This window comes from Hemiscyllium ocellatum, chromosome 16 (genome assembly GCF_020745735.1).
Source record: "Hemiscyllium ocellatum isolate sHemOce1 chromosome 16, sHemOce1.pat.X.cur, whole genome shotgun sequence".
Taxonomy (NCBI): domain Eukaryota; kingdom Metazoa; phylum Chordata; class Chondrichthyes; order Orectolobiformes; family Hemiscylliidae; genus Hemiscyllium; species Hemiscyllium ocellatum.
Window position 1 is genome coordinate 71,583,908 of NC_083416.1, and position 23,015 is coordinate 71,606,922.

The 23,015-nt window shown below is 43.9% G+C and overlaps 1 protein-coding gene across 2 annotated transcripts in view; it reads right to left on the reverse strand.

The window, feature by feature from the left end:
- The window catches only part of LOC132823261 (uncharacterized), a 67,445-nt gene that overhangs the window by 16,869 nt on the left and 27,561 nt on the right, over positions 1–23,015 (reverse strand). For both annotated transcript variants that reach the window (XM_060836913.1, XM_060836912.1), the window contains exons 8-11: positions 11,955–12,299; positions 9,087–9,359; positions 2,498–2,833; positions 2,150–2,419 (exon numbers count right to left, since the gene is read on the reverse strand). In XM_060836913.1, coding sequence (XP_060692896.1) covers positions 2,150–2,419; positions 2,498–2,833; positions 9,087–9,359; positions 11,955–12,299 — 1,224 coding nt within the window. The remainder of the gene's footprint in view (positions 1–2,149; positions 2,420–2,497; positions 2,834–9,086; positions 9,360–11,954; positions 12,300–23,015) is intronic.

The following is a 23,015-nucleotide window of genomic DNA, read 5'->3' on the forward strand; positions in this document are numbered from 1 at the left end:
GGCCTCCTATGCTCATTACTATTCAGGTCAGCAGAAAATGGTATATATATATATCTGTTCTGAGATGGGTCACAGGACCTTGAACTCAGCTTTCTCTGCACGCATGCTGCTCGACCTGCTGAATTTTTCCAGCACTCTCTGCTTTAGCACAAATATTTTATTCATTCGTGGGATGTGGGCATCACTATCAATGCCAGCACTTGTTGCTTTTTCACTTGAAATGAGAGTTTTGTTCTTGGCCATATCGGAGGGCAGCTAAAGGTTAATAAGTGTATGGAGTTTCATAAAGGACATTAATGAAGCAGATAGGAATTTTATACAATCAGTGATATTTTCATGGTTATCATTATGGAAATGAGTTTAACATTCCAGACTTCTTGACTAAAATTAATTTTTTGCATTGCTCCAGTGGATTTTGAAATAAAAACACAGAGTATTGACTAGGCCTCTAAGTTCACAGTCCACTGACATAACTGCTATACTATATACCACACAGTGAAAAGATATGTCAGAGAGTAGGGAATCCTGTGCAGTCAGACTCCAACCTCCACTGCTGGCTGCAATTTGAAGGCAAACCTACTCCAGAATAGGGAACTTCAAAGTACAGCTTGCAGGGATAAAAATAAAAGTTATATTTGTAAATCAAACAGAAAGCAAGTTATTTTTGCTCACTTCCTTTCTCTGCAGTCTGAGATTGCATAGATCCTGAAATGTGGGCCAAATGTTTTTAGTCTTTCTCATTCTGACATTGAAAAGCTTATTGAAAAATTGCCCCCACTCAGCCAGTTGCCCCATAGCTATTGGATGCTTTTTAAGTTATCAATTGGCTATTGGTACCAGTGTGGGGTGGGTATCTCAACATCCAGTGTTATGATTGCCTGGCAGCTCGATGATTCCAACAGTATCTTTTGAAGTGCTGGCCAATGTTGGGACAGAATCCTTATCCAAAGAAGAAGAAGGGATGAGACCAGGAGACGAGTAAGTTGGTAGGGTATGTGGTCAGGAGTTTTGGTCAGTGGAAAAGGCAACTGTGGAATTTCATGACTTTATCTGAAGTCCTGCCTCCCTGCCAATACCCAGCCCATAAGGTAGGGTGGATCAGCACAGAGAATACTGGTGAAACTCAGCGGGTTTGGCAGCATCTAGAGAGAAAGAAGCAGAGTAAACATTTCCAGTCCAGTTTCACTCTTCTCCAGATGTCCAGTTTTCATAGTATTTTGCTTTTCTTCAAATAGGATGGACAGCTAACATATATCCTTACTTATCCAATTAGTCCTCATGCCGTCATTCCTCCACCAATCATTCACCTGTCAATTATCTAATCATTCAATTTCAACCATTTTCAATCATTTTTCAACCATTTAATTGCTACCAACAGTGAATCGTTTCTCAAGCAATCATTATATACCAAACACTTACCAAACAACCAATCCCTGCTAACTGCCTCCAGTTCTAGAAGTGATATTGGAGAGTTATGAATAAGGTATAATGAGCGGTAGAGATAGAATAATGTTGTTGTTTTTATCACTATCCAACAGAGCATAATGGATGCAAGGAAGTCGGCTGAGTTCCAAACTATTGCAAGAAATATCTATTAAAATGGACAGTGGCAACTTAACATTTAGTAGTCACCGTACAGAAATGTGATAGGCTACAAATATTCATCTTCAGCTTTGCTCTATAACTTAGCATGATATTCCTTTGCAGAGCTAAGCAATTTATCTCAGTATTGTGAAATGTAAAAGAACATGTGAAGTAAGATATTATCATTGGGGTGGCTTGGTGGCTCAGTGGTGAGCACTGCTGCCTCATAGCACAAGGGACCTGGGTTTGAATCCTGCCTTGGGTGACTGTCTGTGTGGAGTTTGCACATTCTCTCCATGTCTGCGCGGGCTTCCTCTGGGTGCTCTGGTTTCCTCTCACAATCCAAAGTTGTGCTGGCCAGGTGAATTGACCATGCTAAGTTGCCGATAGTGCTAGGTGCATTAGTCAGGGGTAAACATAGGGTTGGGGAATTGGTCTTTGTTGGTTACTCTTCAGAGCTCAGTGTGGACCTCTTGGGCTGAAGGGCCTGTTTCCATACTGTAGGAAATCTAATCTTGAATGAAGAACCCAAACCGTTCTTAAAAATAAAATCTGAGACACTTACTGTTAAACTCCAGATAATAAGGAATTAAAACCTTGGGTATGCTTTGATGAAACAAAGTACATGTCCAATTCCTTCTGTCTCTGTCAAATTCCTGAATAATCAGCTGTAAATTATCCTCTTCCTGCTTCTGTTCCTTGAATGTTTTTGCTGCAACAATTTTACCACCGCTATCAATCCAAGCAAGTCTCATGGATTCAGTGACATCAGAGACAGAGCAGGTCAGGGTAACAGAGCCTCCCTCAGTCTCTGCATCAGAGGGTTCCGCTGTAACTGTGTAAGCAAGAAAATCGCTTAGATTTTAAACAATGACTCGATCAATGAAAGCATCATCAACATTTTGTCCCCTACCTTTAACTGTGATCAGGTTAATGGTTAAATGATTATTTGATCCCTGAAAACATCTGTAAACTCCTGCATCTTCAAACAGGACAGGCACAATCCGCACACTGAAAAACCTGTCAGTGAAACTGCTCACTGAAGGGACCAATCGACTCCCAAAGTAGGTCCTGTTTATGTTGACAGGCTTTGATTTGTAAGTGAAAGCAATTTCTTGATCTTCATCCTTTAAAGGTGAAGACCAGGTCCATTTAGTTTTTATTATCGTAGAATCGACTTCACAAATCAGCTCGAGTTCACTGCGATCTGTGACTGACCGATAAAGTGTGTATTTTTTATCACGTAAATCTGCAACAGAGAGAAACAGAAGACAACGTGTTAGATTGTTACAGTCACTGATAAACACAGGGGTGGAAATTCAATGAGGCCGAGTACCATACTGTTTCCTTGTGTCATCTGGGAGAACATTACTGGGCTAGTGAGATTGATTAGGATCTGAGTACACTGGCTATTCACCCAGGCTATTTTTGAATTAAGTGATGTGTTGTTGTACAAGGTCTATCTTCCCTCAACACAGTCTCCCTGTCCAAGTGATATCATTTCCACAAGGTCTGGAGGCAACATTTAATTGGTAAAATAAAAGCAAAATGTTGCTGATGCTGGAGATCTGAAGTAAAAATAGAAAGTGCTGGAGTAACTCTGGCAACATTTTTGAAGAGAAAAATGGCATTCACAAACCCAAGTCCAATATGTTTTGTCTTTGGATCTGAATTAGTTGAACTGCTTCAGCAATGAAACATCAAGAAATGTCTCATAATCATTCTCTTTGGATGCTTATTATCTCAATAGGATGTTAGTTCATGGTCTACATAGACAGGTCCATTAAAGTTTGCTCCATCAAAGAGTGAGGTCAAGTTTGAATTATCCTCAGACCTTTAGCCAGTAGAAGAACAAAGAGGAGTTAATTTGTTTAAGACAAGTAGTTGATCAGCTGGTCCTAATCACACATAGATACCAAATGATAGGCATTGACACTGATGCAGGAAATATTAGACAGTTTAACATTTGGTTTGAGGCTGGGAAACTCAAATCAACCCCTGCAACCACCAACACCACAGTCTCCAAACCATGAACACTAAACTATTTACTTAACGTAACCTGGCTACATCCTTACCCACATCCTGCTAGCCCTTGATCAGATCACATGCTCTAATATTGTGATAATATCATGAAGGGATAAAGAAAATTAAAGTATGTCATGAAGGCATTTCCCAGAAAATTATATTGACATTTTGTGTTTCTTGAAGGTATACTGACATACTGACTGTCAGGCGAGGAATGCTGCAGTGACTTACTCAACACCTGATTCCCCAAAGCCTGTCCACCATCTACCAGGCACAAGTTAAGAGTATGATGGAACACTCCCCACTTGTGTGGATGGGTAGGGCTCCATCAACACTCAAGAATCACTCGATAGGAGTGAGAGAGACAGGGTAGTTGTCATGGGGGACTTCAACTATTCAAATATTGACTGGGATCACTACAGTATGAGGTAAAAGCAATGACTGCAGATGCTGGAAACCGGATTCTGCATTAGTGGGGCTGGAAAAACACAGCAATACAGGCAGCATCTGAGGAGCATTAAAGTCGACGTTTCGGGCAAAGTCCTTCATAGGAATACAGGCAGAGAGCCTGAAGGGTGGAGAAGTAAGCTAGAGGAGGGTGGGGGTGGGGAGAAAGTAGCATAGAGTACAATAGGTGAGTGAGGGAGGGGATGAAGGTGATAGGTCAGGGGGGGGGAGAGTGGAGTGGATAGGTCGAAAAGAAGATAGGCAGGTAGGACAAGTCATGGGGACAGTGCTGAGCTTGAAGTTTCCAACTGGGGTGAGGTGGGGGAAGGGGAAATGAGGAAACTATTGAAGTCCACATTGATGCCTTGGGGTTGAAGCGTTCCGAGGCAGAAGATGAGGCGTTCTTCCTCCAGGAGTCTGGTGGTGAGGAAGCGGTGGAGGAGGCCCAGGACCTCCATGTCCTTGGCCGAGGGGGAGGAGGAGTTGAAATGTTGGGCCACAGAGTGGTGTGTTTGATTGGTGTGGGTTTCCCGGAGATGTTCCCTAAAGCGCTCTGCTAGGAGGTGTCCAGTCTCGCCGATGTAGAGAAGACCGCATCAGGAGGAACGGATACAATAAATGATATTAGTGGATGTGCAGGTAAAACGTTGATGGATGTGGAAGGCTCCTTTAGGGCCTTGGATGGAGGTGAGGGAGAAAGTGTGGGCGCAGGTTTTGCAATTCCTGCAATGGCAGGGGAAGGTGCCAGGATGGGAGGGTGGGTTGTAGGGGGGCATGGACCTGACCTGACATGGAGGGAACGGTCTTTGCAGAAGGTGGAAAGGTGTGGGGAGGGAAATATATCCCAGGTGGCGGAGTCTGTTTGGGAGGTGGCAGAAATGTCGGCGGATGATTTGGTTTATGTGAAGGTTGGTAGGGTGGAAGGTGAGCACCAGGGGCATTCTGTCCTTGTTACAGATTGGAGGGGTGGGATCTGAGGGAGGAGGTGCAGGATGTGAACGAGGTGCATTGGAGGGCATCTTTAACCATGTGGGAAGGGAAATTGCGGTCTCTAAAGAAGGAGGCCATCTGGTGTGTTCTGTGGTGGAACTGGTCCTCCTGGGAACAGATACGGCGGAGGCGGAGGAATTGGGAATACAGGTTGGCATTTTTGCAGGAGGTAGGGTGGGAAGAGGTGTAATCCAGGTAGCTGTGGGAGTCGGTGGATTTGTAAAAAATGTCGGTGTCAAGTCGGTCGTCATTAATGGAGACGGAGAGGTCCAGGAAGGGGAGGGAGGTGTCAGAGGTGGTCCAGGTAAATTTAAGGTCAGGGTGGAATGTACTATAGATGGGTCAGTTTTTGTCCAGTGTGTGCAGGAGGGCTTCCTTACACAGTATGTAGACAGGCCAACAAGGGGCGAAGCCACATTAGATTCAGTACTGGGTAACGAGCCTGGCCAGGTGTTAGATTTGGAAGTAGGTGAGCACTTTGGAGACAGCGATCACAATTCTGTCAGGTTTAGTTTAGTGGTGTACTCCACCGAGCAAGAGTTACAGCTGGGGGAAGGGAAATTACGATGCAATTAAGAAAGATTTAGGAAGCATAGAATGGGGAAGGAAACTGCAGGGGATGAGCACATTAAAATTGTGGAGCTTATTCAAGAAAAAGCTCCTGCGTAATCGAGATAAGTATGTACCTGACAGGCAGGGAGGAAGATATAGAATGCGTAAGCCGTGGTTTACTAAGGAAGTGGAATCCCTGGTCAAGAAGGCTTATGTTAGGACAAAATGTAAAAACTCAGTTAGGGCGCTTGAGGGTCACAAGGAAGTCAGGAAAGACCTAAAAGAGAGCTCAGAAGAGCCAGGAGGGGACATGTGAAGTTGTCGGCGGATAGGATCAGGGTTAACCATAAGGCTTTCTGTAGGAATGTCAGGAATAGAAGAATGACCAGAGTTAAATTAGGGCCAATCAAGGATAATAGTGGGAAGTTGTGTGTGGAGTCAGAGGAGATAGGGGAAGCACTAAATAAATATTTTTCGACAGTGTTCACTATAGAAAATGAAAATGTTGGCGAGGAAGATACAGAGATACTTGCATTTAGACTAGAAGAGATTAAGGTTCACAAGGAAGAGGTATTAGAAATACTGCTGAGTATGAAAATCGACAAGTCCCCTGGGCTGGATGCGATCTATCCTAGGATCCTCTGGGAAGGAAGGGAAGAGATTGCTGAGCCTTTGGCCTTCAAATCATCATTGTCTACAGGAATAGTGCCTGAGGACTGGAGGATAGCAAATGTGGTTCCCTCGTTCAAAAGGGGTAGTAGAGGCAACCCTGGTAATTACAGACCAGTGAATCCCACTTCAGTTGTTGGTAAAGTGTTCGAAAAGGTTATAAGAGACAGGATTTATAACCATCTAGAAAAGAATAATCTGATCAGGGACAGTCAGCACGGCTTTCTGAAGGTTCTGAAGGAACAAATCTTATTGAGTTTTTTGACAAAGTGACCAAACAGGTAGATGAGAATACACCAGTTGATGTGGTGTGTATGGATTTTAGCAAATCGTTCGATAAGGTTCCCCACATGTAGGCTATTATACAAAATGTGGAGCAATGGGATTGTGGGAGATATAGCAGTTTGGATCAGTAATTGGCATGCTGAAAGAAAACAGAGGGTTATAGTTGATGGAACATGTTCATCTTGGTGTCCAGTTACTAGCGGTGTACCCGCAAGGGTCGGTGTTGGGTCCACTGCTGTTTGTCATTTTTATAAATGACCTGGATGAGGGCTTAGAAGGGTGGGTTAGTAAATTTGCAGGTGACACTAATGTCGGTGGAGTTGTGGATAGTGACGAAGGATGTAGAAGGTTGCAGAGACACAGATAGGATGCAGAGCTGGGCTGAGAGATGGCAAATGGAGTTTAATGTGGACAAGTGTGAGGTGATACACTTTGGCCGGAGTAATCGGAATGCAAAGAACTAGGCTAATGGTAGGATTCTTGGGAGTGCAGATGAGCAGAAAGATCTCGGTGTCCATGTAGACAGATCCCTGAAAGTTGCCACCCAGATTGACAGGGTTGTTAAGAAGGCATACAGTGTTTTGGCCTTTATTAATAGAGGGATTGAGTTTCTGAACCAGAAGGTTATGCTGCAGCTGTACAAGGCTCTGGTACGGCCACACTTGGAGTATTGTGTACAGTTCTGGTCACTGCATTGTAAGAAGGATGTGGAAGTTTTGGAAAGGGTGCGCAGGAGATTTACTAGGATGTTGCCTGGTATGGAAAAAATGTCTTACGAGGAAAGGCTGAGGGCCTTGAGTCTGTTCTTGTTTGAGAGAAGGTTGAGAGGTGACTTAATCGAGACATACAAGATAATCAGAGGGTTAGATAGGGTGGACAGGGAGAGCCTTTTTCCAAGCATGGAGATGGCAAACACGAGGGAACACAACTTTAAAGTGAGGAGAGATAGGTATAAGACAGATATCAGAGAGCAGTAAGGGTATGGAATGCTTTGCCTGTATCGTCAGTAGATTTGCCAAATTTAAGTGCATTAAAGTCATCATTGGACAGGCAAATGGACGCACATGGAATCGTGTAGGTGGGATGGGCTTCAGATTAGTATGACAGGGCGGTGCAACATCGAAGGCCGAAGGACCTGTACTGCGCTGTAATGTTCTATGTACTTCTACATCCATTCCTTCAACTGCCAATACTCCGTAGCAGCAGTATATATTATCTACGAGATGATTGCAGAAATTCACCAAAGACCTTAAAGAGCACCTTCCAAACCTTTTAAGACTTCCTTCTAGAAGGACAAGGATAGCTGATAGGCGGGAACACCACCAGCTGCAATGTCACCTGAAGAAATGGACCGTTAAACACTGATCAATGTGGCAAGTTGCTTGGTATCCCACATGCCACACTAAGAGCACCATTTTATAACACAGCTGAATTCATTCTCAGGAAGGGTTTACACTTGGTCAGGGTCCAATTAATCTGGGATCATTGTTACAACTACTAACAAACCTGCAGAGGCGTCCTGAAAACCTATAACCATTATGTCTATAGTCTTCATAACTCTCACATTCCTGCCTCACTGTCAGGGATAAATGCTTTTCAAAGCTGGCTGCTCAGAGATAATGTTGATACATTTCTGGGACCAAGTGTACATACAAGGTAACACACCCATCCACCAGAGTCATTGCACCACAGACAATAGGCCTTCTCAGTTTTGAATGCTTGGTTAAATCTCGAGGGGTCTTTCAGAGCAGGTGGAATCTACCAATGTAACCAATACCACACTGGTTCCAACATACATGTGTCTGGCTGTCTCCATGGACAGTTGTGGGTGCTATGGATAAGCAGGATAAATCAAAGAGGTGTTCATGTGGATCAGGGTGATGCCTGTCTGATTGAGTTGGGAGTATGGGCCAACTGATAGTCAAGTCTTCTGATGGGGCATCATTGGATCTTCAGGAGAGTCAACTGCAGCAGGATGCTCAGTGACTGACAGAAATACACTCCCTCACTTTTATCATTAATGATCAACATTAGCAGCAAGGTGACAGGGGAATAAGAGATAAGAGAAAAATAACCAATTTAAATCACAAGGGGTCTTCTCCTTACATCCCTTGGCTATGCCTTCCTTCACTCAGGTACAGTAAATGAACGTCTCTGAGTGTAAGACACACTGAGAACTTTTCGAAGTCACTGGTTCCATTGAAAGAATGTCCCAGAAAAGACCTAAATCTTGTTCAGTGTCAGCGCCTTCAATCAGTTTGTACTTTCAATTGCATTGGCTTTAATTTTATTTGATTGATGGTTTTATTCTTGTTTTATGAACTGATATAAATTGAAATGATTCTAGCAAATTCGCCTGGATAGGTGGCATGAGTTCATAAATTCACCATTTTATTCTATCAATAATCAGAACAGAGTCAAAGATCATATTCTGCATTAGAATCTGACAGTGTTAAAGTGCTCACTCTATTTTGTGGGGAATGGTTTTATCTCAGTGACAATTGACCATCTACTTATGGTAGTTCTGGACTTACTCTGATTCACATCAATGTTTGTTTTTCCAGTGAGAATGATGGAGTTATTTTCCTGTACTTCCCATGTATATAAATTCTGATTTTCGGTTCCAGCATGTCTAATGATGAGATAGACTGTGTTATTCAGTTGGATCTCATCAGTGTTGATCCTCCTGTTTTCCTGAGAAGAGTTTCTCTGTTTCCACTGAAGATTGACAGTGTCTGAGAGTCTGGAGATGGTGCAGCTGAGGGTGATGTCACTTCCCATTACAGGCCACTGTGAATCAATCTCAACTGTAAAACAGAGACATGAAGTTTATACATCTCAGAAATTTGTATTTGTCTCCACATAGAGTCAGATGCTGATAATCATGTTTCATGCTGATCATTCACATTTCCCAATTGTTGTTCACAGTTGATTTCCCTTCACATCCCCCTATTCCTTTTCTACCTGCAGTTTCTTGGCAATATTACCCAAAGACATGGCTTGAAATTAGTTGAGATTCTAAAAGTTTTGCATGTTCTCTATAGTGCTTGTTAGAAACTCAAGATGGCTTTTCTGGGGAAGGTTATTGAGCCACTTGCCAAACAGGCATTAGTGAGGCCATTGTACTGTCTTCAGCTGAAATCAAGACATTGGAGATGGAAGTCCTGCCCAGCAAGAGTGTGTGCTTTTCTCGGATTGGGGTAGCAGTGCTAATGGTTCAGAGTGGTCAGAGGCAAGGGTGTAAGGGGTTTCTTACAGCAAACACCCTCTTGTCTGATATCTATTCCCTTGATCATTGGTACTGGCTGCCATTGATCAATGTAGTGAAACCCAGCCCCAAGGTGACTTCCTGCCCAATGATTGACAACCTTCATGAACACTGCTTGGTGACAGGCCCTTCTGCTTCTGAGTTAAGCCCAGCAGTGTGGAATGAGACCCTTGAATTATCTTGAAGTATTCACTTAAAGGCTGTGTCGGTTGTAATGGGGTCAGCCTGGTGTATGTCACGAACATGAGACCGCGAATTGTCACCATTAATCTGGTCCAATCAGGGAGCCCTCACTGATAGATGACAACAGGAATGTCAGACATCATAGAATCATAGAATTCCTACAATGTGGAAACAGGCCATTTGGCCCAACAAGTCCACATTGACCCTCCGAAGAGTAACTCACCCAGACCCCTTCCCCTAACCTATTACTCTACATTTCCCCTTACGAATGCACCTAACCTATACATCCCTGAACACAACAGGCAATTTCTTCACTTTGACACCTGGCTCTAGGGGAGATGGATCAGAGTCAAGGACTCTTCACATGGAAATAAAAGGTGACATTCTGATAGGACACCAGCCTCTGTGGAATATTTTGAGGCAGCTTGACAAAAAGATCAACCATGGGTCTACCCCACCAGAATGTGATTATGGTGAACGTGAGAATGCAGCAATGTTTGAGTGAGTCACATTGCACCCTATTCAGTGCCTTTCTGTCCCAACGCTCAGTCCTTCCAAGTGTGGAACATTCTATCCATTGGGTCAGCTTCCACATCTCTATTCATGACACTCTGATCAGTATGTCAACCTTCATTCATATTTGCTTCTGTGTTGTCACAATGTTGATATTATCTCTACTCTTTGATCAGATGCAATTTGTTCCAGTTACATAATCAAAAGGCCAAAGTCATCATCATCATCTGCGTTCACATTGAACACTGTACTGATACCTGCAGCTCTGTCTCTCTCCGTGGCAACTTTCTCTTCAATTATATGAAAATGGAGAAAAGATTGAGAACAAAAGCTTATGATAAGAATCAGAATTAATTATCCTCAATCCATCCACTTAATTTAATGACCAGACCATGTTTACTATCTTCTCTTTTTTTAAATGAGTTAGTTATTCTAGTTTTGGTGGTTAAATATTGAGAAGTATAGATTAGATTCCCTAATGTATGGAAATAGACCATTTCTCCCATCAGGTCCACACCAACTCTCTGAACAGTAACCCACCCAGACCCATTCCTCTACCCTATAGTGACCCCTAACTAAGGCACCTAATATTATGGGCAAATTAGCATGATTACCACATCTTTGGATAGTGGAAGGAAACCCAGGCAGACATGGGAAAAATGTACAAACTCCATCGAGACAGTGACCTCAGGCGGGAATCAAACTCAGGTCCCTGGAACTATGAGGCAGTAGTGCTAAACACCGAGCCACTGTGCCACCCGGTATGAAACTGTTTCATTTTTGATTGCTGTACCAAACTCCATTCCCTAACTGCTGACACCATCTCACTCTCCTTGGAATCTTTGAGATTAACTTGGACAGTTTGTAAATTTAGAGTGTGTTTGCCCTGTGATTATAGAGGAAAAGGCTAAGATTGAATATGGGAACAATAAACTACATCATGAGTGATTTAAAAAATCACATGTTGATGAGCTGACTCTGGAGAGCGAGGCAACAATTGAGATCTTGCCCTAACTCTATGCAGCGGAGAGAATGTAAATAACCTGTTATCTTAAATGGGTTGGATTCCAACAAACACTTTTTTGAAAACAGTGGATGCAAAGTCTATGCAGTTGAGCAATATTAGTTTAAGAGATCATTTTATGACTGTGGAGTAAAGAGCACAAAAAGAGATGGAAGAGTGCTAAGTCTAAGTCTATAAGCGATATAGCACATGAATACATTCTTCCCGTTCAAAGACCTTAAACTCCAGCAACTTCACTTTAATAAGATAATTGACCCAGTCTCATCTAAGATTCCCACCACTACAATCGTGAGATTGAGTTTCCAATTCCTATTTGTACTATGACTCAATAGGAATGGATTCCAACAATCTATGAATTTCCATGGATTGACAGAAAATCATTTTATTCAACCCTCTCCACTCCTTCTTACTTACCTTTGATCACAAATAGCTCAATCTGTTTCAGGATCTTCTTAATGGGCTCTGTTTGAGTCCAGCTAAACAATCCACCAAGTTCAAAGCTAGGATTTCTGATTAACAGATTGAGGGTACCATAGTGCTCATACATTCTTCGAGAAATGTCTGGTGTATCATTGTAATCATCACTCCATTTTACAGCCCAATGCTGACCTTCTCTGTGAAAAGTTCCCAATTGTTTTATAGTTTGTTGTCCTGAATGTGGTCTCCATTCCCAGATAATGGAGCTATTTCCAGGATGGTCTGGTCCTTTCAATAAAAAGTACCCTTCCTGATGGAGAAAAAATGCTTCATTGAGGTTTCCTGTAAGGAAAGATGAAAATTGATAAAATGAGCTAATACATTTCAATGTCTATTTGTGTAATTATGAAGCCTACAGAAATTTTTTTTCAGTAAGTTCTTAATTATGATTCAGATATGACACAGCACGAACACACCAGAGTAAGAGACTTTGTAGTTCACAGAACAAAGGTCTTTGTGTTCAAGCTGTATTTAATTTTGTTTTGTGTGATATGGATGTCACAGGAAAGAACAGCACTTGTTGTTTATCTCTAATTGCCCTTGAGCCAAACAGGTTTTTTCTGTCATCTCATAGATATCCCATGAGAGATGGAATGGTTGGAGATCTAATCTTGGGGAATAAAGACGGTCAAGTGATTGAAGCATCAGTGAGCAAGCATTTTGTGGATGGTGACCGTAACTCTGTAAGTTTTAAGGTCATGTTGTGTAGCAAGTGGAACCAAGTGGACTTATTTGACTACGAGGTACTTGAATGGGGTAGTTAAACTGGGCCAATCATCATTTCCTGATGAAGGTTTCTGGCCCGAAATGTTGAATTTCCTGTTCCTTGGATGCTGCCTAACCTGCTGTGCTTTAACCAGCAACACATTTTCAGCTCTGATCTCCAGCATCTGCAGACCTCACTTTTTACCCAATCAGGAAAGGTTTGGCTGACCAATAGAACCAGAGGAACCCCAGGCAGGTACCAGGGCAGGCTGCCCTCGAGGTAGCTGAAAGGTGCTGAGGGCGGTTAGTGAAGCCGGAAGGTGGGTAGGCCATCCTGACCGCTGTCACCCCGGGCAAGTACCGGGGCGGGCTGTCCTAGAGGTAGTCGAAAGCTGTGTCAGGGTGGACCGAGAACTGGAAGGGGCATGGGGTAGACCGAGAGCCGGAAGGTGCGTAGTGGTGGGCTGCCTTAGAGTGGTCGGAAGGTGGGTGGGGTGGGGGCTTGCTGGGTCTGTATTGTCTACACTTTTTATGTAACAGGATTGTCTTATGCATTGTCTTTGGGCGGCACGGTGGCACAGTGGTTAGCACTGCTGCCTCACAGCACCTGTAGACCCGGGTTCAATTCCCAACTCAGGCGACTGACTGTGTGGAGTTTGCACGTTCTCCCCGTGTCTGCGTGGGTTTCCTCCGGGTGCTCCGGTTTCCTCCCACAGTCACAAAGTTGTGCGGGTCAGGTGAATTGGCCAAGCTAAAATTGCCCGTAGTGTTAGGTAAGGGGTAAATGTAGGGGTATGGGTGGGTTGCGCTTCGGCGGGTCGGTGTGGACTTGTTGGGCCGAAGGGCCTGTTTCCACACTGTAAGTCTAATCTAATCTAATAAATGTCATTGTTGCTGTCTTTTCATATGTGAAACTGGGATTTGAAGTTGTCCTCATCTCTCTGTAAACTTGTTGAACAGTAGGGTTTGGGGCCTGGCTTTGCTGTTCCTCTCCCTTGTAAAATTGCTGTTGCATACAGCTGTAAATGTTAACTGTTTTTCTGTCAACTCTTTTCTAATTGTTTAATAAAATTTTAAAAAATAGAACCGGGTATCCCCAGGCAGGTACCGGGGCGGGCTGTCCGAGAGGTGGTCGAAAGCTGTGTCAGTGTGGACCGAGAACTGGGAGGGACATTAGGTGGATCGAGAGCCAGAAGATGCGTAGGAGTGGGCTGCCTTCGAGTGGCCGGAAGGTGGGAGGGGCGGAGCTAGCTGGGTCTGTTTTGTATGCATTTTTTTTGTGTAATTCGATTGTCTTTTTATGTACAAATGTCATTGTTGCTGTCTTGTCATGCTTGAAACTGGGATATGGGGCTTGTCCTCATCTCCCTCTAAACTAGTTGAACGGTCGAGTTTGGGGCCTAGCTTTGCTGCTCCTCTCCCTTGTAAAATTGCTGCTGTATAGAGCTGTAAATGTTAACTGTTTTTTTTCTAAACTGTTTTGCAACGTTTAATAAAGTAATAAAAAAAATAGAACCGGGGAACCCCAGGCAGGTACCGGGCGGCTGTCCTGGGGGCGGCCAAAAGGTGCAAACTATGGGCACTGGACCCAAAGTGTACTCCCCACTGTCACCTCTGTCACCTGTCCTGCCCTATTTCCCAAGAGTTGTGCAGGGGTTTTAAAAATATATGTAATGAGGACCTGGTTGGCCATAGTCAATGTACAAAAAAAAGCCAGGAGATTAGAATCTCCTCAGTTCAGGGGGGAAAAATAATCAGGAAATTTTCACTGTGTCTTGCAACTACACACAAACAAGATGGATGCTGGGGAAATAAGCACTACCGCTGTATGGCAGAAATGTATTGTATTAAGATTAAAGAAAAAAATGGAGATTAGAATCTCTTTTATGCATCTGCACTTCTTTCGTTTTTTTTATTTTGCAATTAAAATTAATGTTTTGTTAAATGGTCACCCATTTCCCATAGAGGTTGATTCTGGTGCAGCTGTATCTGTGTTTGCAGAATCTGTATTTAATAACATTTGTTCGGGACTCCAACTTTTAAGCTTGCGGGAAGCCTCACCCAGACTGAGAACATACCCTGAATATGCAACAGTTTCCCAGGGTATGATGTCAGTTCCAGTCTCCTGTGAGAAGCAAGTGGTGCAGTTACCCCTGATGGTAGTAAAAAGGTTGGGGCTGAGCTTATTGGGGTGGGATTGTTTGAGAAAGATTCACTTTGATTGGCTCAATACTTTTCAATCGGAAAATGGCTACCTCAAGTGAAGTCCAAGTAAAATACCCAGGAATTTTTCAAGAAGTGGTTAGAATTATCAGAGGCCAAGCTACTTTACCTGTTGACTAGGATGCAATTCCAAGATTTTGCAAGGCCTGCTCAGTGCCTTGTGCCTTGCGGGCAAAAGTAGAGGTAGAAATCAGGAGGCTGGAGAGTGAAAGAATCACCAAACCAGTGCAGTTTGCAGAATAAGCATTGTCAGTCACACTGACTGTGAAGCCTAATGACTCGGTTTTCTGTTGTGGGGGATTTTATGCAAATAGTAAACAGCTTTTTGCAGCTGGGTAAATATGTGGTCCCTCACATAGAGGACTTACGTGCAAATTTGATGGGGATGGGGGCTATCGTTTACGAAACTGGACTTGAGCCACATCAATCTGAAATTGCCACTGGATGAGAAGTCCCAGGAGTGAGGTATGCTAAAATTAATACCCACAAGGGTTTATATCAATATGCAAGCCTGCCATTTGAGGTGTCATCAGCCCATGCCCTTTTCCAATGCACCATGGAGAACATTTTACAAGGGTTGCCCCAGGTTGCTATTTATCTGAATGATGTATTAATAACAGGGAAGAACCAACAAAGAGCACTTGGAGAACGTGGACATATTCCTTAAACATTTCTCCCAGGTGGCGTATACCTTGGATGAGAAAAAATGTATGTTCCAGGCACCCCAAGTGTCCTGCCTGATGTACAGAGTCGATAAAAGCAAGGGAAGTGAAAAAGCAGTTATCATCACCTCGGGTGTTGGCAAACCATGAACTGAAGCGACTGGTGGTGCTGACGTGTGATGCCTTCCTGAGGGATATCAGGATAGCGTTGGCTCACCAGTGGCCAAACAGTGAGGAATGCCCAATAGCATGTGCTTCCTTGAGTTTGGCTCATAATGAATACAAGTATGCCCAGAGAGAGGAGGAAACTTTTGCTAAAGCCTTCGCTGTGAAGAGGGTTCACCAGTACCTTTATGGACAGGAAATTGTCATAGTAAGAGATCACAAACTTGTGCTAGAACTACTGAAGGACATGCTGCCAATAGCTTCCGGTAGAGTTCAGCATTGGGCCTTTATAGATAACAGACAATAAACAATAGGTGCAGGAGTAGGCCATTCTGCCCTTCGAGCCTGCACCACCATTCATTATGATCATGGCTGATCGTCCTCAATCAGTATCGCGTTCCTGCCTTATCTCCATAATCCTTGATTCCACTATCTTTGAGAGCTCTATCCAACTCTTTCGTTAACGAATCCAGAGACTGGGCCTCCACTGCCTTCTGGGGCAGAGCATTCCACACAGCCACCACTCTCTGTGTGAAGAAGTTTCTCCTCATCTCTGTCCTAAATGGTCTACCCCGTATTTCTAAGCTGTGTCCTCTGTTTCAGCACTCACCCATCAGCGGAAACATGTTTCCTGCCTCCAGAGTGTCCAATCCTTCAATCATCTTATATGTCTCAATCAGATCCCCTTTCACTCTTCTAAACTCAAGAGTATACAAGCCCAGTCGCTCCACTCTTTCAGTGTAAGGTAATCCCGCCATTCCAGGAATTGACCTCGTGAACCTACGCTGCACTCCTTCAATAGCCAGGATGTCCTTCCTCAGATTTGGAGACCAGAACTGCACACAGTACTCCAGGTGTGGTCTCACCAGGGCCCTGTACAGCTGCAGAAGAACCTCTTTGCTTCTATACTCAATCCCTCTTGCTTTGAAGGCCAGCATGCTATTAGCCTTCTTCACTACCTGCTCTACCTGCATGCTTACCTTCATTGACTGATGTACAAGAACACCCAGATCTCTCTGTACTGCCCCTTTACGTAAATTGATTCCATTTAGGTACTAATCTGCCTTCCTGATCTTGCCACCAAAGTGGATAACCATACATTTATCCACATTAAACAGCATCTGTCATGCATCTGACCACTCACCTAACTTGTCCAGGTCACCCTATAACCTCCTAACATCCCCATCACATTTCACCCTGCCACCCAGCTTAGTATCATCAGCAAATTTGCTAACGTTATTGCTAATACCATCTTCTATATCACTAACACATATTGTAAAAAGCTGCGGTCCCTGTACTGATCCCTGCAGTAACCCACTGGTCACTGCCTGCCATTCCGAAATAGAGCCGTTTATCACTATTCTTTGTTTCCTATCAGCCAACCAACTTTCAGTCCAAGTTAGTACTTTGCCCCCAGTACCATGCGCCTGATTTTGCTCACTAACCTCTTACGTGGGACTTTATCAAAAGCTTTCTGAAAGTCCAGGTACACTACATCTACTGGAACTCCCTTGTCCAACTTCAGAGTTACATCCTCAAAAAATTCCAGAAGATTAGTCAAGCATGTTTTCCCCTTCATAAATCCATGCTGACTCTGACCTATCCTGTTACTACTATCCAGATGTGTCGTAATTTCATCCTTTACAATAGACTCCAGCATCATTCCCACCACTGAGGTCAGACTAACTGGTCTATAATTTCTTGTTTTCTCTCTCCCACCTTTCTTAAAAAGTGGTATAACACGAGCCACCATCCAATCTGCAGGAACTGATCCCGAATCTATCGAACTCTGGAAAATAATCACCAACGCATCCATAATTCCTCGAGCTATCTTCTTCAGTACTCTGGGATGTAGACCATCAAGCCCCGGGGACTTATCAAACGTCAGACCTAACAGTCTCTCCAACACCAATTCCTGACAAATATAAATTCCCTTAAGTTTAGGTCCTTCAGCCACTGTTATCTCAGGGAGATTGCTTGTGTCTTCCCCAGTGAACACAGATCTGAAGTACCAATTCAATTCTTCTGCCATTTCTTTGTTCCCCGTAATATATTCCCCTGTTTCTGTCTTCAAGGGCCCAATTTTAGTCTTAACCATTTTTTTGTCTTTCACATACCTAAAAAAGTTTTTACTATCCTCCTTTATATTATTGGCCAGTTTACCTTCGTACCTCATTTTTTCTCCACTTATTTCCTTCTTAGTAATTCGCTGTTGTTAAAAGCTTCCTCATCCTGCTTTTTCCCACTTATTTTTCCTATGTTATACTTTTTCTCTTTCAACTTTATATGTTTCTTAACATCCCTCATCAGCCACGGCCACCCATACCTCCTTATAGGATCTTTCTTCCTTTTTGGAATGAACTGATCCTGCAACTTCTGCATTATAAACAGAAATATCTGCCATTGTTCCTCCACTGTCATCCCTGCTAAGGTATTGCACCATTGAACTTTGGCCAGCTCCGCCCTCATAGCTCCATAGTTCCCTTTATTTAACAGAAATATTGTCACTTCCAATTGTACCCTCTCCCTCTCAAATTGCAGATTGAAGCTTACTTATGGTCACTACTTCCCAATGGCTCCTTCACTTGAGGTCCCTGACCAATTCTGGTTCGTTGCACAATACCAGTTCCAGATTTGCCTTCTCCCTGGTCGGCTGCAGCACCGGCTGTTCTAAGATTCCATCTCTGAGGTACTCCACAAAGTCTCTTTCTTGAGGTCCAATACCATCCTGATTCTCCCAGTCTACCTGCATGTTGAAATCCCCCATAACAACTGTAGTAACATCTTTGCAACAGGCCAATTGCAGCTCCTGGTTTAGCTTACATCCGACATCCAGACTACTGTTCAGGGGCCTGTCGATAACTCCCAAGAGGGTCTTTTTACCCTTAGTATTTCTCAGCTCTCTCCACACTGACTCTGCATCCCCTGATTCTAGGTTTCCCTGCGCAAGGGACTGAATATCATCCGAACCAACATGGCCACCTCACCCCCTCTGCCCGTCAGTCTGTCCTTACAATAGCACGTGTAGCCTTGAGTATTCATTTCCCAGGGCCTGTCCACTTGAAGCCACGTCTCAGTTATCCCCACAATATCAAATCTGCCAATTTCCAAAAGAGCCTCAAGCTCATGCATCTTATTTCTAATGCTTTGTGCATTCATGTATTGTATTTTTGATTTGTTACTACCCTCACCCTTCTCATCAACTCCTATTCCACTCAACCTTACAGCATGATCCCTTTGAGTTTTCTGCCTCATTGATGCAGTTGTCTTTCTTGACTTCCCTTGTTCTAACTTTCCCTTCAATTTCCTTCTTAAACATCCAGTTTGTCCCATCCCCCCGCAACTTAGTTTAAACGTAGCTGTGTTGCAGTAGCAAGCCTGCCTGCCAGAACGCTGGTCCCTAACCTATTAAGGTGCAAACCGTCCCTCTTGTAGAATTTATGCTTACCACAAAACATACCCCAGTGATGCAAGACTTTAAATCCTTGCTTCCTGCACCAGTTCCCCAGCCACACATTCAAGTCCATTATCTCCCTGTTTCTGGCTTCACCAGCCCGAGGAACTGGAAGCAAACTGGAGCTAACCACCCTGGACATCCTGCTTTTCAGCCTTCTTCCTAGTTCTCTGAAGTCCCTCTGTAGTATGTTCCTCCTCTTCTTCTCGACATCATTTGTGTCGAAATGTACCACATCTCTGGCTCTTCACCTTCGTCCTTGAGGATTTCCTGCACCCTGTCTGTGATGTCTTTAACCTTGGCACCAGGAAGGCAACGCACCATCCTTAACTCCCATCTGCTGCCACAAAACCCCCGGTCAGTTCCTCTCACTATGGAGTCCCCTATTACCACAACTCTGTGCGATGTCTGACTCTTCCGCTCTGCCTCTGCGCCAACATTTGATTGACAGACCTGGCCGCACTCTCGGACTGGCAGTGTCATCTGTCTCTCCTGTTTCCAAAGGATTCAACTTGTTCCTGACAGGTACTTCCCCTGGGGTGTCTTGCACCTGTCTCTTCTCTGCCTTCCTCATCATCTACTCTCTTCTGCTCTCTTCTGGTACGACTGGTGTAATAACCTCACTGAAGGTCTTGTCCAGAAAGATCTCGTTCTCTCGGATGAGCCTAAGGTCCTCGAGTTCTTTCATCAGTGCTGCAATATGCTCTGTCAGTAGCTGAACTTGTACACACTTTCCACACTTATACGAGCCAGACACACCAGAGTCGTTGACCTCCCACATCAAGCACGTAGCGCACTGAACCAGCTTGGCAGTCATGTCTTCACCCTCTTCAACTGTGATGTAATCACTTCACTCAACCTCCTTGTCAAAGACTCCTGAGCTAAAGCCTCACTCTTCAATCCACAGGAACTTCCTTGGACCCTCTTTTTGGGGCAAGTCTGTGGACTTTTAATTTAGGATAGAGGAGGCCCTACATTGTAGGACCTGGAGTCTAGAACACACCCACTCAAATAACAATCACTTACCTTCCCGACCAACTTTGCGCTCCGACTTCACTTTCGACCTTATTCTCAGCATGTATTAATACACATTAGAACACTGTCCAGGAAGCCAATTAGCTACTGAGGATGGCTTGAGGCCGCCTCACACTGACAGATACTCCACCTGTTGCGCCTCCTCTGAAAGAGTCCATTTTGGTTTTAAATTTTCTGGACATGCTTCCAGTCACTGTGGACACCATCTGACTGAGGACATAAAAAGACCCTGTCTTAGCAAAACTGAAACAGCTGGTGGTAATGGGGGAAGAGAAATGCCATCTCAACCAGGTTTGAAATGTTTCAGGACCTAGTGAGACCAGATCACTGTCGAGGATGGCACATTACTGTGGGGAGTAAGAGTGATAGTGTCCTAAATAAAGTTCACTGCCACATACTGTCCAAACTCCACTAGGGTGATCCACGGATTTCCAAGATGAAGTTGCTGGCAAGAAACTATGTCTGGTGGCCAGGTTTGGATGCTGACTTAGTTGCTGTGGTGGGGCAGTGCCAAAATGCAAACATGAACAAAAATTGCAAGTAGCAGCACCTTCACAATCGTGAGAATGGCCAGGTAAACCCTGGACTCAGTTTCATGTTGACGACGATGGCCCTTTCATGGGCTCAATGTTCCTTGTCATTGTGGATACCCTTCAAAGCAGTTGGATGTGCACAATGCTCGTTCAACAAACTCAGGGATGACTGAGGAGCTGTGGCATTTTTCGTGATACTCGGAATTCTGGAGCAAGGAGACATCATTCAGCAACAGGTAGTTCCAATATTTCCGATAGTCTGATGGGATTTGGCACATAAGGAGAGCTCCACACCATCCATCATTCAATGTCCCAGCAGAAACAGCAGTCCAAATATTGAAGCCAGTATTGAAGAAGCAGCCTACAGTGTCAATTGGTACCAAACCGTCCTGATTCCTGTTCAATTATAGGACTATCCTCATGCAACAACAAGGATAGCTCCAGCAGAGTTGCTGATGGGGAGGAGATTATGCAACAAGTTAAATGTGATATTTCCAGACCTGGGCAGCAGCAAGAGGATGAAACAGCAATAGGAATGCTAATGCCAGCCAAATGCCTCCTCTACCCAAGAGAGACAATTTAACTCAGGGAAGGAAGTTTGGTGCTGGAATGATGGAAATGGCCCTGTATGGGCATGAGACGAGGTTGACACAAGCTCAGGTCCCATGCCTGACAAAGTTTGGGTAGGTTGATACAGTCTTGAACGAAGATGTGGATCACCTCAAAGCTGTTAGCTCACAAACAGGGCAGGAGCAAAACATATCTGTCCCCTCAAATCAGCCCAAAAGCAGGTTCTCCCCCTCTGTCGAGTGCTGATGAAATCTCAGAGACTGCAATGGAGGCAGCCTTAATACCATTTCAATTGGAACAAGAGGAAGAGACACTCCTGGGATGTTCCGGATGCAAAAGATGGTCTATGGTCTGATACACGCTACCTGTGTCTAGGTTTGAGGCAGAGGGACTGGACCTGGGGTGAAAGCATCGCAAGAAAATCTACAAGTCAAAGACTAGGCCAACATCTCTGGACTTGGGTTGGGGGGAGAAGCGCAACCTTATTCTCTATAAGGTTCTTGATTGGCCCAACCCCAGTCAGGAAAGCCTTGGCTGACCAATATAACCAGGAGATTAGAATCTCTTCAGTTGAGGACTGACTCCGAGCATGGCCAGTGTACTATGACTTGATGACAGGATACTAGCCTCTGTGCAGTTATTTCATTATGGAAAGGGAAAAGGAACATTCAGAAATTAAGCATCTAAATTGGGGGAAGGTCAATTTCAACATCATTAGACAGTATTTGGTGACATTTACTAGGAGCAACTATGAGCAGGTAATTACTTGGATTTCCTACACCAAATGAACAGCAGAGGATCATGAGGCAGTTCCCCACCACCTTCTCAATGGTGTTATAAAGCAGAGGTAAAACTGAGTAAAAAGTGAGGTCTGCAGATGCTGGAGATCAGAGCTGAAAATGTGTTGCTGGTTAAAGCACAGCAGGTCAGGCAGCATCCAAGGAACAGGAAATTCGACATTTCAGGCAAAAGCCTGATGAAGAGCTTTTGCCCGAAACATTGAATTTCCTGTTCCTTGGATACTGCCTGACCTGCTGCGCTTTAACCAGCAACACATTTTCAGAAGTAAAACTGAGACTGAAACACCCAAAGAGGAGCACCTTTGCCCTATAATCTGTAAAAGGTGTGTGAAAAATGGTGTAACCTGCTCTACAGTAACTTCTAGAGGTTAAAGAAAATAAATTGCTGACACTCACTTTAAAATAAACAAGTAAACTTTATTTATCTAACTCTAACAGTGAACAGATTATCTATACTATGAACAAATCAAATAAATCCCTTCTAACGAATAACTATTTCTGAACAAAGCAAGATTCTAATGGTATGCTGTTCTAATAAATAAAACTCCCACCTATATATAGAAAAACACTAGATTTAGTCTCTCAAAATTACAGCCATGTTATAAATCTTCCAGGAAGTTCAGTGCCTTCTCTGTCGATTCTTCTGTCAGGAATATTAACCAGTTGTGTGCTTGATACCGTTGTTATTTGGCTAAAGTCACTGAGGAACCTTTGACAGCTGACGGTTCTCTCTCTCTCTCTCTCTCTCTCTCGAACGTTGGTGAATGGCAGCTAACTCTGGGGGTGGGGTGGGGGCAGGGGGTGTGGGGGGGCTGGGTGGGAGCGGTGGGTGGAGGTTTGGAGTGGTGGTC